The 16,896-nt window shown below is 38.0% G+C and overlaps 1 protein-coding gene across 4 annotated transcripts in view; it reads left to right on the top strand.

The window, feature by feature from the left end:
- Positions 1–16,896, top strand: part of RIC1 (RIC1 homolog, RAB6A GEF complex partner 1) — a 142,424-nt gene that overhangs the window by 23,650 nt on the left and 101,878 nt on the right. For 3 of the 4 annotated variants that reach the window (XR_003414596.2, XM_027041162.2, XM_027041161.2), the window contains exon 2: positions 16,062–16,169. The exons of the other annotated variant lie outside the window; for it this stretch is intronic. Coding sequence is in view for 2 of the 3 variants with exons in the window: in XM_027041162.2 (XP_026896963.1) it covers positions 16,062–16,169 (108 nt within the window). In the remaining variant the exon portion in view is untranslated. The remainder of the gene's footprint in view (positions 1–16,061; positions 16,170–16,896) is intronic. 4 annotated transcript variants of the gene reach the window in all.

Consider the following 16,896-nt stretch of genomic DNA (forward strand, 5'->3'; position numbering starts at 1 on the left):
CTTTCTTTCTTTCTTTCTTTCTTTCTTTCTTTCTTTCTTTCTTTTTCTTTCTTTCTCTCCCCCCCCAAAAGTAAGTACACATTAAAAATAAATAAATAAATTAATTAAACTACTTGAAAAGTATGGAATAGAATTACCTGAAGGCTGGTATAAGGAATTCTTGGTACTGTGTGATAACCTAGGGCAAAGATGAATTGCTTAATCAAATAAGCTTGGGAGGCATTACATACTGAATGCTATTAAAGATTTACAGGGTACATCAGCCATTAAAAATTTGCTAAAACTCTATAGTGAAGAAACTTGTTGAACTTTAATACAGCATTTTTGAAACAATTGGTCTCCAGCCCTTTAAATAATCACCGGTTCTGCAGACCCTATGTCAGTATATCCAGTATGGAAACCAGTAGCCACAGGTTATTACGGTTTTTAACTTACTAAGAATTAAGTAAAATAGGGGCGCCTATTTGGAATGTTGGACTCTTGATTTTGGCTCAGGTAATGATTCCATGGTCGTGGGATTGAGCCCCATGTTGGGCCCTCTCCCTCTCTCCCCCTTTCCCCCCTCCCCCTTTCCCCCTCCTCCCCCTCCCTCCTCCTCCCTCCTTCTCCCCCCTCCTTCTCCCCTCTCTCCTTCCCCCCTCTCCTTCCCCTGCCCTCCTTCTCCCCCCCTCCTTCTCCCTCCCTCCTCCCCCCTCCTTCTCCCTCCCTCCTCCCCCCTTCTCCCCCCTCTCCTCCCCCCTCTCCTCCCCCCTCTCCTCCTCCTTCCTCCCCCTCCCCCCTCTGCCCCTCCCCCTCTCCCCCCTCCCCCCTCTCCCCCTCCCCCCTCCTCTCCCCTCTCCCCTCCTCTCCCCTCTCCTTCTACCCCCTCTCCTCCCCCCTCTCCCCCTTCCCCCTCTCCCCCTCCCCCCCTCCCTCCTCCTCTCCCCTCTCCTTCTACCCCCTCTCCTCCCCCCTTTCCTCCTCCCCCCTTTCCTCCTCCCCCCTCTCCTCCCCCTCTCCTCCCCCCTCTTCTTCTCCCCCCTCCTCCCCCTCCTCCCCCTCTCCCCCTCTCCCCTCCCCCTCTCCCGTCCCCCTCTCCCCTCCCCTCCCCTGCTCCTCTATCCTGCTTGTGCTTTCTCTCTCTCAAAAAGAAAAAAAGAAGTAAAATAAAATGTTACACTAATCGTATTTCAAGTTCTCAGTGGTTATGTGCGAGTAGTGTGTACTATATTGGATAGTGTAGATAAAAACATTTCTTTCAGGGTGCCTGGGTGGCTTAGCCAGCCTAGCTTCCAGCTCTTGGTTTCCGCACAGGTCATGATCTCACAGTTTGTGAATTCAAGCCCTGCGTTGGGCTCTGTGCTGACAGTGTGGAGCCTGCTTAGGATTTCTCTGCCCGTCCGCAGCTTGCTTTCTCTCAAAAAATAAATAAGCATAAAAAAATTAAAACCACGTTTCTCTCATTGCAGATACTGTACTAATGCTCTGAGATCATACAGTATGACCTACAGTCATAGGGTGTTTTTATTTGCTTTTAGTACCCCACTTCTCAATTATTATGGAACATTTACAAAGAATGTTATGGGTTGAATCATGTTCCCCTAAAACGATGTGTTGAAATCCTATCCCTCAGTACCAGAATGTGACTTTATTTGGAAATCGGTCTTTTTAAATTTTTTAAATTAAAAAAAATTTTTTTAAGTTAGTTTATTTTGAGAGAGAAAGACAGCAGGGGAGGGCAGAGAGAGAGGGAGAGAGAAAATCCCAAGCAGGTTCTGTGCTGTCAGCACAGAGCCTGACGCAGGGCTCAATCTCATGAACTGAGATCCTGACCTGAGCAGAAAGCAAGAGTCGGACACTTAACCCAGAAATCAGGTCTTTATAGAGTGATCGTGTTAAAATGAGGTTGTTAGGGTAGGCCCTAATCTGATATGACACCGTCCTTATAAAAGGGGGATATTTGAACACAAAATAGACCTGCACACAGGGAAGGCTGTGTGAAGACACACAGGGAGAAGATTGGCCACGTGACTGGAGTGATGGACCTACAAGCCAAGGGTTGTCGCAAACACAGGGGTAGGAGAGGTGAGGAAGGACTTTCCTCTCTAGCTGTCAAAGCCCTGCTGACACCTTGATTCAAGTTTCTGTTGTTTTAAGCCACCCGGTTTTTGGTATTTGTAACAGCAACCCTAGGAAGCTAACACAGAACTTCCTAAATAGTTACATAATCTCTAATGAACTAATTTTGAAAACAGTGTCCTATAAAATTTAAAAGATAAGTCTGGAGTCTTTTACAGATATGTATTCGCCAGTACAGCTGTGATAATTAATCTTTAAAAATAACCAAAAGTTCTGGAAAGCCTGTGAACATCATAGATTTGCATTTCTGTCAAGAACATAAATGTACCATACTTCTCTTAGTTTAATAGCAACAGTGCTGGTTGTATTTGTCAAGTTTTAAATTTACACTGTGCATTGAATTGGACTTTGTATGGACAGAGACGCCCTCCCCTCAACGTTTCTCATTTTGGAATTAATTTTCTTTTTAATCAGAAAAAATTCATAAATTATTTTTCTAAGCTCAGCGGTTTTTATTAACAGGAAGATAAATAAGTTGTGGTATATTCAGTACAAAAGTGAATGAATTACAGAGGAGCAGGGATATAATCACAAAATTGAAGATAGTGATTAGATCTTGGAGAGTTACAGGTGCATATTATTAGGCAAGGGAACTCAGGGCCTTCAAATTACGGATAGTGAATCATTTAGCTGGATGATGGGTTTGTCAGTGTTCATTTTATCCTTTATACATTATATATGCTTTATATTAGGTATTAAAATCAGTTTGAAATCAGCAGTCTGTGGAAAGAACTATTTGAAGTAGTGGATTACTGAGAATTTATACATTTAGTTATTCTTCACGGATACTCAAGGAATATAAAACAGACTATTAGTTGTTATAACACAATTATTAAGAATCTGTTTTAATAGCATGAAATTTTACACAAAAAGATTCATGCATAATCTTGGGACCCCTGGGTGCCTGGGTGGCTTAGTCTGTTAAGTGTCTGACTCTTGATCTCAGCCCAGGTCTTGTTCTCTGGGTGGTGAGTTCAAGTCCTGTGCTGGGCATGAAGCCTACTTAAAAAAAAACCACACACACACAAAACCTCTGGACCCTGTTTTCTGTATTGTCATGGGTTATAAGGAAGTACCTAGTAGACTTCTTTATGAATACATGTATTTAGAAACAAGCAGTGCCATTAGGACTAAAATTGCTGCCTAGATTTTCTTTTTTTTAATAAAGCAAATAGTTAGGAGACCTTTAAACCTGTTGGTTTCTGCTGTTTACAGAGTTAAAGTAGTACTTACTAACACACTCTGTGCAAAATGTCAGTCACCAGAGGAGAGGGGAGACTTAAGACCAATTTGTTATCTGCTTCATACAAAAACTTAGTTTGGGGCGCCTGGGTGGCTCAGTCGGTGAAGAATTGACTTTGACTCATGATCTCATGGTTTGTGGGTTTGAGCCCCGTGTCAGGCTCTGTGCTGGCAGCTCAGAGCCTGGAGCCTGCTTCAGGTTCTATGTCTCCTCTCTCTGCCCCTCCCCGACTCACATTCTCTCAGAAATAAACAAGCATTAAAAACAATTTAAAAAACAAAAAAAAAAGTAGTTTGATAAGCCATTTTAATATAGGTGCAAGCAAAGTAAAAACCTCAGGTTTAGTATGTGATCTGACTCCCAAATTAGAGAAGTACTCATTTTTAGAAATTTGAACAGCTTATAAAATCTATATTGAAATACTAAGAAATAAAAAATTAGTAAATGCTAAAACATACTATGATTTTGAGTTAGTGATTAAATATTATCTCTGTTCAACTCTGACTTTTACATTTATTAAATCCGTTGGCAATTATTGCTGATTATAACAATCAAAACCTTCTTTAAAAATCTCATTTTCTGATTGAGTTGGTTAACGTCTCCTTTGTCGCCAGCATTAAAAAAAAATCTTTCACATAAACAGGTCAAAGATACCAAAATCATTCAAAATAAATACAGGGAAACCGTTCATTCTAACTTGTATCTTTTTTTTTTTTTTTTTAACGTTTATTTATTTTTGAGACAGAGAGAGACAGAACATGAACGGGAGAGGGCAGAGAGAGAGCGAGACACAGAATCTGAAACAGGCTCCAGGCTCTGAGGTGTCAGCACAGAGCCTGATGTGGGGCTCAACTCACAGACCGCGAGATCATGACCTGAGCCGAAGTTGGACGCTCAACCGACTGAGCCACCCAGGCGCCCCTCTAACTTGTATCTTAATGTGTATGTATTTTAGATGCTCAACAAACTACAACCAGTTCTTCTTTTTTTCTTTTCTGCATAGTTTAGGCTTCTTTTCTAGGCTTTTGCAATCGATTGTAAATAGGTATCCCTAATTATGTTTTTTTTCCCCTTAATCCGTTTTTAAAAAGACCATCCAAGATAACTTGTTTCCAACTTTTTAAAAAACTCTTTGAGAGATAATTGACGTGATATAAATTGCACGTTTACAGTGTAAATTTGATCAGACTTGACCTGTATATGTTACCATAGGCAAACATTCTCCAGAGTCATGATAATGCACATACCCTTCACCCTCAGCTGTTTCCTCTTACCTCTTTGTAATAGCTTCCCACTGCCCTTCATCTCCAGGCATTTGCTCATCTGCTTGCTTTCTCTTGCTATAGATTGGGTCATCTTTTCTAAAGTTTGATATAAATGGAATCGTACAGTAAGTACGTACTTGTTTTTGCTGTTCTTGTGTGGCTTTCATTTAGCATAATTATAAGGAAGAATTTAACGTTGGTACAGTATTATTAACTAAAATACAGATGTCATTGAAATTTTCCTTAATTTTTCTGCTGGTGTTCTCTTTCTGTTCTAGACTTCTGTATGTCACGTTGCACGTGATTGTTATTCTCAGTCTCTTCATTCTGTAATATTTCCTAAGTTTTTTCTTGCCCTTTATGACCTCTTGATCTTTTTGAAGAGTACTGATCAGTTATTTAATAGTTGGTGTCTGCCAGATTTCTCCACTGTAAAAAGTTACTGTCTTTTGTAGTTAAAAAGCAACTTGGGGGACATCTGTGCATATCCTGTTTTTTCCTGATACTTGCTTACTGATTTTAGCATCCATCACTGGATCTTGCCTGCAACTGTTATTATGTGGTGTTTACCTAAGGGTATTTCTCAGTGTCCTTTTAACTTGTACATTTAATAATTGGAATTCTAATGTAGGGAAGAGCAATCCCTTTGCTTTCATTTAGTTATTTATCTCTATATGGTTTCATAGATACTTGTGTGTTAAAATCCGGTACTGTAATTACTTTGTTTGAATTTTTTGCCGCCTTTAAAAAGTTCGTGGTTTACTTAATTTTAGAACTTATTTGTCTGTCCCGGGAACAAGTCATTGATACAGAAATGTGATTTGCAAATTTTTTTCTAGTCTGTGGTAATTTTTTAAATTATTTTTTTAGCAATATCTTTTGAAGAGAAACATTTTTTGTAAGGACCAATTTATCAATTTTATTATTTTTATGTTGTGAATCATAATTTTTATATTTTATCTAAGTAGTTACTTACTTCAAGGCCGCAGAAGATTTTCTCCTGTATTCCTCAACTTTTATGGATCAAGTTTTATGTAAGTTTCTAATGCCTCATGAGTTAATCTTTTTATATGGCACAAAGTATGGATTGGCATTCTTTTCTTCATGTGGCTGTTTCAGCACCATTTGTTGAACTGATCCTCCCCTCAGTGAATTGACTTTGCATCTTCTATTTCCCTTCTCTGTTTCTGGACTCTGTTTCAATGATTCTCTTTTGCTGATCTGTTTGTTTTGATGCTAATACCACAGTCTTGATTACTGTGACTTTATAATAGATCTTCAATTCAGGTAGCATAAGTTCTCTGTGTCCTTTTTAAAAGTTGATTTGCTGTTCTAATTTCTTTTTCAGACTCAGGCATCACTTCTAGATTGTTAAATTTCTAGTGGTTTCCCCAATTACATTTCTTCTCTTCATCCGTTGTAAATACTATCCAAGGTACTTTTGGTTTTGATTTTGAAACAGTTTAAAAACTTTATTGATAAGGGTTCAGATTCCACACTACGACTTATTTTTAAGAAACTACCCATTGTAGGGGTGCCTGGGTGGCTCAGTCATTTAAGTGTCTGACTCTTGATTTTGGCTCAGGTCATGATCTTGCAGTTTGATTGAGTCCCACATTGGGCTCTACACTGACAGCGTGGAGCCTGCTTGGGATCCTCTCTTTTCCTCTCTCCGCCTCTCTCCTGCTCGTGCTCACTCGTGTGTGTACGTGTGCTCTTTCTCTAAATAAATAAACACACTTAAAATATTTTTTTAAATGTATAAAAAATAATAATAAAAGAAACTACCCCTTGTCAAGTTTTGGTGTAATATCAAAGAATATTTACGATTATTTAAAAAGTGCAACTATAAATGTGTAAGATTGCATTTTTTTGCATACTCGAATTAAAACAACATGTCACGACAGACAGAAGTAGCTGGGAGAATGAATCCAGCTGGATGTAGTCTATTATACTAGACTTTAAAGAGCTTGGTAAAATAGTACCAGTGTTTATCTTTTTGATTTAGAAATAAAATTATTCAAAAATATGATTGTTAATATGCAAATTTTATCTTACTGTGATGCAAGCACTTGAGATCTTCCCTTTATAAATTTTAAGTGTATAATGCAGTGTTGTTAGCTATGGGTACAGTGTTGTACAGCAGATCTCTATAACTTAGCTTGCTTAACTGAAACTTTATGTCCTTGATTGGCAACTCCCCATTTTCCTCTCCTCAGCTTCCTGCAGCCACCATTTCTCTTTGGCGCTATGAATTTAACTATTTTAGATACCCCATATAACTGGAATCATGTATTCTTTGTCCTTCTGTGACTATCTTTTTCCACTTAGTAAATGTCCTCAAGAGTCATACATGTTGTTGCATATTGTAGAATTCCCTTCTTTTTAAAAAAAGCTGAATAATATTTGTTACATGGATATGCCACGTTTTCTTTATTCATTCATCAGACAATGACATTTGGGTTGTTTCCATATCTTAGTTCTTTTGATAAATACTGAGGAGCAGGATTGCTGGATCAGATGATAGTTGTATTTTTAATTTTTTGAGGAACCTCTGTTTGCCATATTGGCTGCCAGGGGTTCCATTTTCCCCACATCCTTGCCAACACTTGGTGTTTTGCTTTTGTTTTGATAATGGCCTTCTGATAGGTGTGAAGATATATCTTACACAATGGTTTTGATTTCCATTTCCCTGATGGTGATTAGTGACATTGAACATCTTTTTATACCTGTCAGTCATTTGTATGTCTTCCTTGGATAAAAGTCTATTATTCAAGTCTTTAAATCAGGTATTGCTTTTTTTTGCTATTGAGTTATAGGAGTTCCTTCCATATTTTGGAAATTAACCCATTGTCAGATATATGGCTTGCAGATACTTTCTCCCCATTCTGTAGGTTACCTTTCTACTTTGTTGATGCTTCCTTTGTAGAAGATTTTTAGTTTGATGTAGCCCCACTTGGCTATTTTGCCTTTTTGTTGCATATTCTTTTATTTCTATATCCATGAAATCATTGCCAAGGCCAGTGTCATTAAGCTTTTCTCTGATTCTAGGAGTTTTATAGTTTCAGGAGGGAACTTTAAGTCTTTAATCTATTTTGAATTGATTTTTGTGTATGGTATTAGATAAAGGTCCAATTTTGTGCATGTGGCTCTTTAGTTTTTCCAGTGCCAGTTGTTAATGAGACTGTACTTTTTCCATTGTGTATACTTAGAGCCCCCCCACGCTCCCCCACTTTTTTTTTTTTTTAAAGGGGCATCTGGGTAGCTCAGTGGTTAAATGTCCAACTTCGGCTCAGGTCATGATCTCGCAGTTTGTGGGTTTGAGCCCCGAGTAGGGCTCTATGCTGACAGCTCTGGTGGAGCCTGGAGCCTGCTTCGGATTCTTTGTGTCTCCATCTCTCTCTATGCTTCTCCCCCACTCTTGCACTGTCAGCACAGAGCCTGATTCTGGGCTCCATCTCACAAACCCTGAGATCATGACCTGAGTCAAAATCAAGAGTCAGATGCTTAATGGACTGAGCCACCCAGGGGCCTCTCTACTTAGACCCCTTGTGAAAGACCCCTTGACCTGTTCGTGGGGATTTATTTCTAGCCTGTCTACTCTGTTTCATTGGCCTATGTTTGTCTTTTTTTAAAATGTTTATTCTTGAGAGACAGAGTGTGAGTGGGGGAGGGGCAGAGAGAGAGGGAGACACAGAATCCAAAGCAGGCTCCAGGCTCTGAGCTGTCAGCACAGAGACCTACCTTTGGCTCGACTTCATGAACTGCAAGATCATGACCTTAGCCGAAGTTGGATGCCCAAATGACTGAGCCGCCCAGGCGCCCCCATTGCCCTATGTTGTCTTTATGCCAGTACCTTACTGTTTGATTAATGTAGTTTTGTAGTATATTTAGAAATCAAGAAGTGCAATGCCACTGGCTTGGTTCTTTCTCATGATTGATTTGGCTATTTGTGGTTCCATGTGAATTTTAGAGTTTTTTGTGATTCCATATGAAGTTTAGAATTTTTTTCTAGTTCAGTAAAAAGTGCTATTCTGACTTTGATAGGGATTGCATTGATTTGGAGATTGCTTTAGGTATCAGAGACATTTTAACATTTAACAATAAATAAGATTGTTTTCCTAATTTCTGTTTTCAGATGGCTCATAGAAATTGATTTTTGTATGTTGATATTGTATCCTAAAACTTGACTGAATTCTTTTATTAGCTATTAGTTTATTTTTTTTTAAGTTTATTTAAGTTTTTTGAGAGAGAGAGAGGGAGAGGGAACACGTGTATGCACACACACATAAGCAGGGGGTGAGTGCTGAGCCCAACATGGGGCTCAGTCCTATAAAGCATGAGATCATGACCCCAGCTGAAACCAAGAGTAGGATGCTTAACTGACTGAGCCACCCAGGCGTCCTGCTATTAGTTTCTTTTTAAGGGAATCTTTAGTGTTTTCTATATATAAGATGATGTTGTTTGCAAAGAGAGTTTTACTTCTTCCCTTCTGATGTGGATGTTTTTTATTTATCTTGCCTAATTCCTCTGGCTACGACTTCTAGTACTATGTTGAATAGAGGTGGTAAGAGTAGGCATCCTGGACGTGTTCCTGATCTCAGAGGAGAATCTTCCAATTTTTCACTGTTCAGTATGATTTAGTTATAGATCTTAAATGGCCTTATTAATGTTTGAGGTACTTTGCATTTTTATTTGTAGTTTACAAGTTTTTCTTCTGAAAGAGTGTTGGATTTTGTCACATACTTATTCACTTACTGAGATGATTTTTTGGGTTTTTTATCCTTTATTCTTACAATGCAGTGTATAACATTAATTGATTTTTATATGTTGACCCATCCTTGGATCCCAAGAATAAGTCAAACTTGCTTGTGGTGTTTTTTTTTTACTATGGTGTTGAATTCACTTTTCAAGTATTTCACTGAGTATTTTTGCATCTGTATTCAGAGATAGTGACAGGATTTTTTTTTTTTTCCAGTAGTGCCTTCATCTGGTATTTTGTTTCAGTTTGAAAGTGTTCTTGTTGATTCAGTAGTTTGAGAAGAATTGGATTTAATTTTTCGTTAAATGTTTGGCAGAATTTGACAGTGAAGCCATCAGGTCCTGGACTTTTCTTTGTTGGGAGGTTGCATACTAGTTGCAGGTCTGTTCAGCTTTTCTGGTTCTTCATGATTCAGTCTTGATAGGTTGTATATTTCTAGGAATTTTCCCACTTTGTCTATGTTGTCGACAGCTGGCATACAGTTGTTTGTAGTTATCTTTGTGATCTTTTGTATGTTTGTGTTATCACTTGTAATGTCTGCTTTTTTATTTCTTTGAGTTGATTTCGAGCTTTTTTTTTTTAACCTTAGTCTAGCTGAAGATTTGTCAGTTTTATCTTCAGAAAACTTACTTTTTCCTCTTTTTACTGTTCTCTATTTCACTTATTTCTGCTCTAATCTTTATTATTTTCTTTCTTCTGTAGATTTTGGACGTAGTTTGTTCTTCTAGATCCTTGAGGTATTTAATATTAGGTTGATTTTAGATCTTCTGTTTTAAGGTAGACATTTATCTCTTATAAACTTCTTAGTACTGCTTTTGCTGTATCCCATAAGTTTTGTTATGTTGTGCTTTAGGTTTTGTTTCTATATATATACTTTTTAAATTTTTTAATGTTTGTTTATTTTTGAGAGAGAAACAGCATGAGCAGGGGAGGGGCAGAGAGAAAGGGAGACAGAATCTGAAGCAGGCTCCAGGCTCTGAGCTGTCAACACAGAGCCCGACATGTGGCTCGAATGCACAAACCATGAGATCGTGACCTGAACTGAAGTTGGACGCATATCCCACTAAGCCACCCAGGTGGTGCCCCTCAAAATGTTTTCTAATTTCCTTTTTGATTTCTTCTTTGACCCATTTGTTGTTTAAGATTGTGTTTATCCCCCCCCCCCCTTTTTTTTTTTTTGCTATTTAGTTTCATTCCATTGTGGTCAGAGAAGATAGTTGGTATGATTTCAAGACCTAACGTGATCTGTTCTGGTGAATGTTCTGTGTACACTTAAGAAGAATGTGTATTCTTCTATTTGCAGAAAGTTCTGTATGTATGTGTTAGCTTCATTTGATCTGTAGTGTTGTTCAAGTCTTCAGTTTCTTCATAGATTTTGTCTCAGTGTTCTATTACTGAAAGTGTGATATTGAAGTACCCTACTATTTTATTGCTGTTTACTTCCTTATTCACTTTTGCAAATATTTGCTTTATTTAGATGCTCTGGTGTTACACCTAATATACTACTGTGTGTGTGTGTGTGTGTGTGTGTGTGTGTGTCTGTGTGTATGTGTTTATTTATAATTATTAGGTATTTCTGGTGAATTTATTCTTTTATCATTGTACAGTGTCTTTTTCCCCTTTTGACACTTTGACTTAAAGTCAGTTTTGTCTGATGTAAGCTATAGTCTCCTGTGCTCTCTTTAAGGTTACCATTTGCATGGAGTATCTTTTTCTATCCTGTCACTTTCAGCTTATGTATGTGCTTAAATCTAAAGTGATTTCTGGTAAGGAGGTCTAGTGGTGTTAAACTACCTCAGCTTTTGTTTGTTTAGGAAAAATAATATCTTCATTTTTTTTTTAATGTTTATTTTGAGAGAGAGAGTGTGCACATGGGTGGGGAGGGGCGGGGGGGGGGGGGAAGAGAGAGAGAAAGAGAAAGAATATCCCAAGAAGACTCCATGCTGTCAGCACAAAACCTGACGTACGTCTCAATCCCATGAACTGTGAGATCATGACCCAAGCCGAAACCAAGAGTTGGACACTTAACCATTTGAGCCACCCAGGCTCCTGTGTCCTTCATTTTTGAAGGACACTATTGCTGGATATAGTATTCTTACTTGGCAGCTTTTTTCTTTCAACTTTTTGAGTATATCATCCCACATTCTTCTGGCCTGCAAGATTTCTGCTGAGAAACCCACTGATAGTCTAATGGGGGTTCTTATACACGACAGGTTACCTTTTTCTTGTGTTCTCAAAATTCTCACTGCTTTTACTTTTGACAGTTTGATTGTAATTTTTCTCCTTGTGTATTTCTTTGAGCTCCTCTTTGGGTTTCTTTGGGCTTCTTGGATCTGTATGTCCATTTCCTTCCTCAGATTTGGGAATTTTTCAGACATTGTTTTCTTGAATAAACTTTCAGGTAATTTTTCTTTCTTTTCTCCTGCTGTGCATAGATTGGTCTGTTTTTAGTGTCCCATAAGTTCCTGAAGCTTTCTGCATTCTTTTTCATTTTTTTTCTTATTGGTCTTGTGATTGAATGATTTCCAGTGACCTTTATTAGAATTTGCTAATACTTTCTTCTGCTTGACTTAGTTTTATGTTGAGCCTCTCTCATGAATTTTTATTTGTTATTTTCTTCAGCTTCATACTTCTGTTTGATACTTTTGTATATTTTCTGTCGCTAGTTGCAATCCTCAGTTGGCTCATTTGTTGTTGTTCCAGTCTGAGTGAGCATCTTTATGATGGTTATTTTGAATTATTTTTCTGGTAAATCATAGAGCTGTGTTTCATTAGGGTCTCTGTCTGGAGATTTATCTTCTTTCCTTTGTTTGGAACACATTAACTTGTTTCTTCATCTTCCTTGATTCTGTGTTGGTGTGTGTGCATTAGACAAAACAGTCACCTCTCCCAGTCTTCGTGGAATGGTCTCCTATGTTCAAAGACTGCCGTCCCCCCAGTCCACCCTGGCCAGAGATTCTGGTGGCCTCTCAAACCTTCATGCTGGTCCAAAATGCTTCTTTTGTTTTCTGTGCTTCCCAAGTGTCTAGGGTATGCTGAATCCCCTCAGTGCACTGTAACAAATGGAATGAAGCCATTCCCCAGTCATCCTTCAGAAAAGTTGAATTGCCGTAAGCTCCATCCAACTGTTTCTGTCCATAGGGAGAAGGTGGAAGTTGTTTTTTTGGTTGTTGTTGTTTGTTTCTTTCGTTTTGTTTTTTCATCCACTTGCTCTTTGCTGAGTCAGGGGAAGGGCTGTGGCAACTCCCGGACCAAACTCTGTCTCTGTTCTCCTGATCTCCCTGGTGGCTAGATTATGCCAGGTTTCATCACGGCCTCAAGACAGACCCTCTTCCCTCCCTTTGGACAGCCCCCAGAAAAGTTGGGGCACTGGACTTGAGGACTCTTTCCCTTCCCAAGAAGAAGCTGGAGGTGGAGGGTTTATCCTGTGTTGGGGGTAGGTGTTCTGGTGGGTGTAGGGGTTTGGGCATCCCAAATCTCCCTACCAGTTTTGATGAGTCTGATTCTGTATTTATCTAGCCTTCAGGTGCCTTTCAGTTACTTTCTAGATTTCTTGCCATAGGGAATTTTTGTTTGAATTTTTTGCTGAATTTATGTGTTTGTGGGGTGAAGGAGAGTCCAGGGTTTCCTACTCTCTCATCTTGCTGATGTTACTTCTCCCAAGGTACTGATTTTTAACTTTTAATTGATACTTGAAGTACAAACAACTGATGTCTAACAGTTTTAATGTATTTGGAATATTGCTAGCTTCTTGGAAACATTTGTATTTTGCTTTTAGGGATGAAAAAAAAGTTTTAAGGCAATGGTGTATGTAACACTATGTTCCAAAGGCTAAAGTAAAAGAAGCTAGCTATAAAAACTGTATTCTAGTTGGTAAATTTATTTACTGTAGGAAAATACTTAGCAGTTCCAAACTACTCTAGTATACAGTAGAATTTAACAAAGAACTAAATTAATTGAATGAGATGATGACTAGAAAAAAGTTAAAAGTAAGGGAGAAGGCTAGAACTAACCACATTGTGCTTCATTGCACTCCTATGTTCCTGTCTACATGTATATACATATGTGTATACAGAAAATATAGACATAACATGTTTATTCATATATAGGTTAGTATAGGTATGTATGTTACCTACTGTGTTTGCTGTGAGGATGTAGAAGCAATGATACCCCACTGACAACAAGCATCTTGTTTCCAGATCTTGTTTTTTAAATATTATTCTCTAATAAAAATGGAACAGGTGTCCCTGGAAAAATGGCTGCTTCTAGGACAACAGCAGGAAAAGTATAAGATGATCCTTTGAGGCTTCTTATAGTACTGGAAAGTGATATCCTGTTATTCTAAGCACCATTTGATGAAAAGACCATGTGTTCTCCTTTGTATTTCCTTTGCCCCTTCGTTGAATGTCAGTTAACTGTATTTATGTGAATGTATATCTGGTGCTTTCTATTCTGTTCTATTGAAAAGAATATTTTCTATTCTTTGTTTAGTACCACATTGTCTTATTATTGTATCTTTATAGTAAGTCTTGGGATAGCATCAAGTCCTTCAGCTTAGTTCTTCTTCTCCTTCAGTATTGAGTTGACCATTCTGGTCTTTTGCTTGTCCATGTAAACTTTAGAGTCAGCCTGTTGATGTCTCTAAAATAATTTGCTGTGATTTTGATTTTGATTGTATTGAATCTGTAGTTCAAGTTGTGAAGGACTAACATCTTGACAATATTGGATCTTCCCAACCATGAACTTGGAATATCCCTCCATTTATTTAATTGTTTTAAAAATCTGTTCATTAGGATTTTGTAGTTTTCCTCATATAGGTTGTATACATATTCTATTAGATTTGTGCCTAAATAAATTTTTTTGGTTGCTAATACAAATGCTATTTTGTTTCTAATTTTGAATTCCACTTGTTCATTGCTGTTGTATGAAAAAGCAATTGATGTGTATATGACCATTGTATTCTGTAACCGTACTAATAATTATTATTTCTGTGTTATTTGTTGTTGGTTCTTTTGGATTTCTATATAGGCAGTCATGTCATATATAAAGAAAGTTGTACTCCCCCCCCCCCCCCCAACCTGTGTATCTTTTATTTCCTTTTATTGTCTTACTACATTAGTAAGGACTTCCATTGTGACTTTGAGAAAGAGTGTGAGAGGGAGGTGCCTTTACTTTGTTCTGGATTTTAGTAGGAAAGCTTGTAGTTTCTTACCAGTGAGTATGACAGTTATAGGTTCTTTGTAGGTATTCTTTGTCAGATTGAAGAAGTTCCCTTAGTCTTAGTTTACTGAGAGTTTTTATCACGAGCGGGTCCTGGATTTTCTCAAGTTCTCTTCCTGAATTTATTGGTACATTCATGTGTTTTTTCTTCTTTAGCCTGTAGATAGGCAATAGATTACATTAAAAAAATAGATTACATTAATTGGTTTTTGCATTTATTTTGAAAAATATTTAATGTTTATTTCTGAGACACACACACACACACACACACACACACACACACACACACACAGAATCTGTAGCAGGCTCCAGGCTCTGAGCTGTCAGCACAGAGCCTGACATGGGGCTCGAACTCACAGACTGCAAGATCATGACCTGAGCCGAAGTTGGACACTTAACTGACTGAGCCACCCAGGCGCCCAGTTTTTGCATTTTTTAAAATGTCTATTTATTTTGAGGGAGGGAGGGAAAGAGAGCACTCATGAACAGGGGAGAGGCAGAGAGAGAGGGAGAGAGAGAATCCCAAGCAGGCTCTGTGATGTCAGCATGGAGCCCAACAAAGGGCTTAATCTCATGACTGTGAGATAAAGATCTGAGCTGAAATCCAGAGGTGGGTGCTTAACCGACTGAGCCACCCAGTTGCCCTGATTTTTGCATATTGATCCAGTCTCGCATACCCGGAATAAATCTCACTTGGTTATAGTATATAATTCTCTTATTTAAAAAATTTTTTTTCAATATTTATTTATGTTTGAGAGAGACAGAGCGTGAGTGGGGGAGGGGCAGAGAGAGAGGGAGACACAGAATCTGAAACAGGCTCCAGGCTCTGAGCTGTCAGCACAGAGTCCGACATGGGCCTCCAACTCAGGAACGATGAGATCATGACCTGAGCCAAAGTCGAATGCTTAACCGGCTGAGCCACCCAGGTGCACCATTGTGTATAATTCTTTTTAAACACTGTTAGATTAGATTTGTGAATGTTTTGCTGATAATTTTTCAGCTGTGTTCATGAGAGATCTTGGTCTGCTGTTTTGCATTATTGTAATATTTTTGTTTGGTTTAGTTATTCGGCCAATTCTGACCTTACAGAGTTAGGAAGTATTCTCTGTGTTTCTGTCTTCTGGAATAGATTGTAGAGAATTTGTGTAATTTCCTAAATGTTTGATAGAATTAACCAGTGAGCCCATCTGGGCCTGTTTCTTTTTGTTTTCGAAGGTGATTAGTAATCAACTCAATAACTTAAATGTGTGTAGTCCTTTTCAGATTGTCTTTCTTTTGGTTCTTTTTAGTTGATTTATTTGGGCTAATTAGGGCTGATGACTTAATATTGTTATCTTTTATACACATTTAGAGTTACTAAAGTATTTTCAGAGTGCTCCATGATAAATTATCTTAAATTTGTTTTGTATGTATTTTTATGGGATAATAATAAAATAAATCTCTTTCCTTCCAGCCTAGTGTGTTAATTGTAACCTACAAGGAACCTGAAAAATCATCTTCTCAGTTTGGATTCTACAAACAAGCTGAATGGAGGCCAGATAGTACCATGATAGCTGTGTCAGTAAGTAGAATTTTCAACTTCAATAGTGATTTTTATGAAGTCATTACATTGCATTTAAATTTGATTCTTTTAGATGACTTCCATTTCGGTCTTTCCCACCCATTAGCATTTATCTTCTGTGATAGGAATTGCTATACCGATTCTTCTATTCAGGGTACTCTTACATGTCTTTTTGTGATTCTTCTGCTTCCTCCCTTCGCTAAATTAAGCCTCCCTATTGGCCTCCCTATTTCCTGAGACACACCTATGTGGAAATTAGGACAGCTTGTTACCCTAAGTAGTCTCTAAGTGTTCAGCTGAAAGTAAGGGCTGCACACCTTATTCTTTTGTCTTTAGTCTTCTTACTTTCCTGTTTTGTCCTGGAAGTTTAATCCAAAATTTTAAAACTTTCATCTCTATTCACACAATACTCCCAAATTTATGTTTTAAAGGCCTGTCCTCCATCTTTAAGGATGCCTCACAAAAATGATAACCTTTATGTTTTTATGGCAAACTAAATTTTCATATCCATTTCGATCTATTTTTGCATTTCTCCTCTGTTCGATTAGTGTGCTTTGATCTGGTTAATTTTACCCTTTCAATCTATGTTTTGTCATTGTCATCTCTTGGACTGTCATTGTGACCTAATCTGAATTAGCCATCATATACATATGGTTAATCTTTATTGAGCATCTCCTATGTAAATACTGTGATAACCATTATATGTGGATCATCTCATTTAATTTTA

The sequence above is a fragment of the Acinonyx jubatus genome, chromosome D4 (assembly GCF_027475565.1).
Source record: "Acinonyx jubatus isolate Ajub_Pintada_27869175 chromosome D4, VMU_Ajub_asm_v1.0, whole genome shotgun sequence".
Lineage (NCBI taxonomy): Eukaryota > Metazoa > Chordata > Mammalia > Carnivora > Felidae > Acinonyx > Acinonyx jubatus.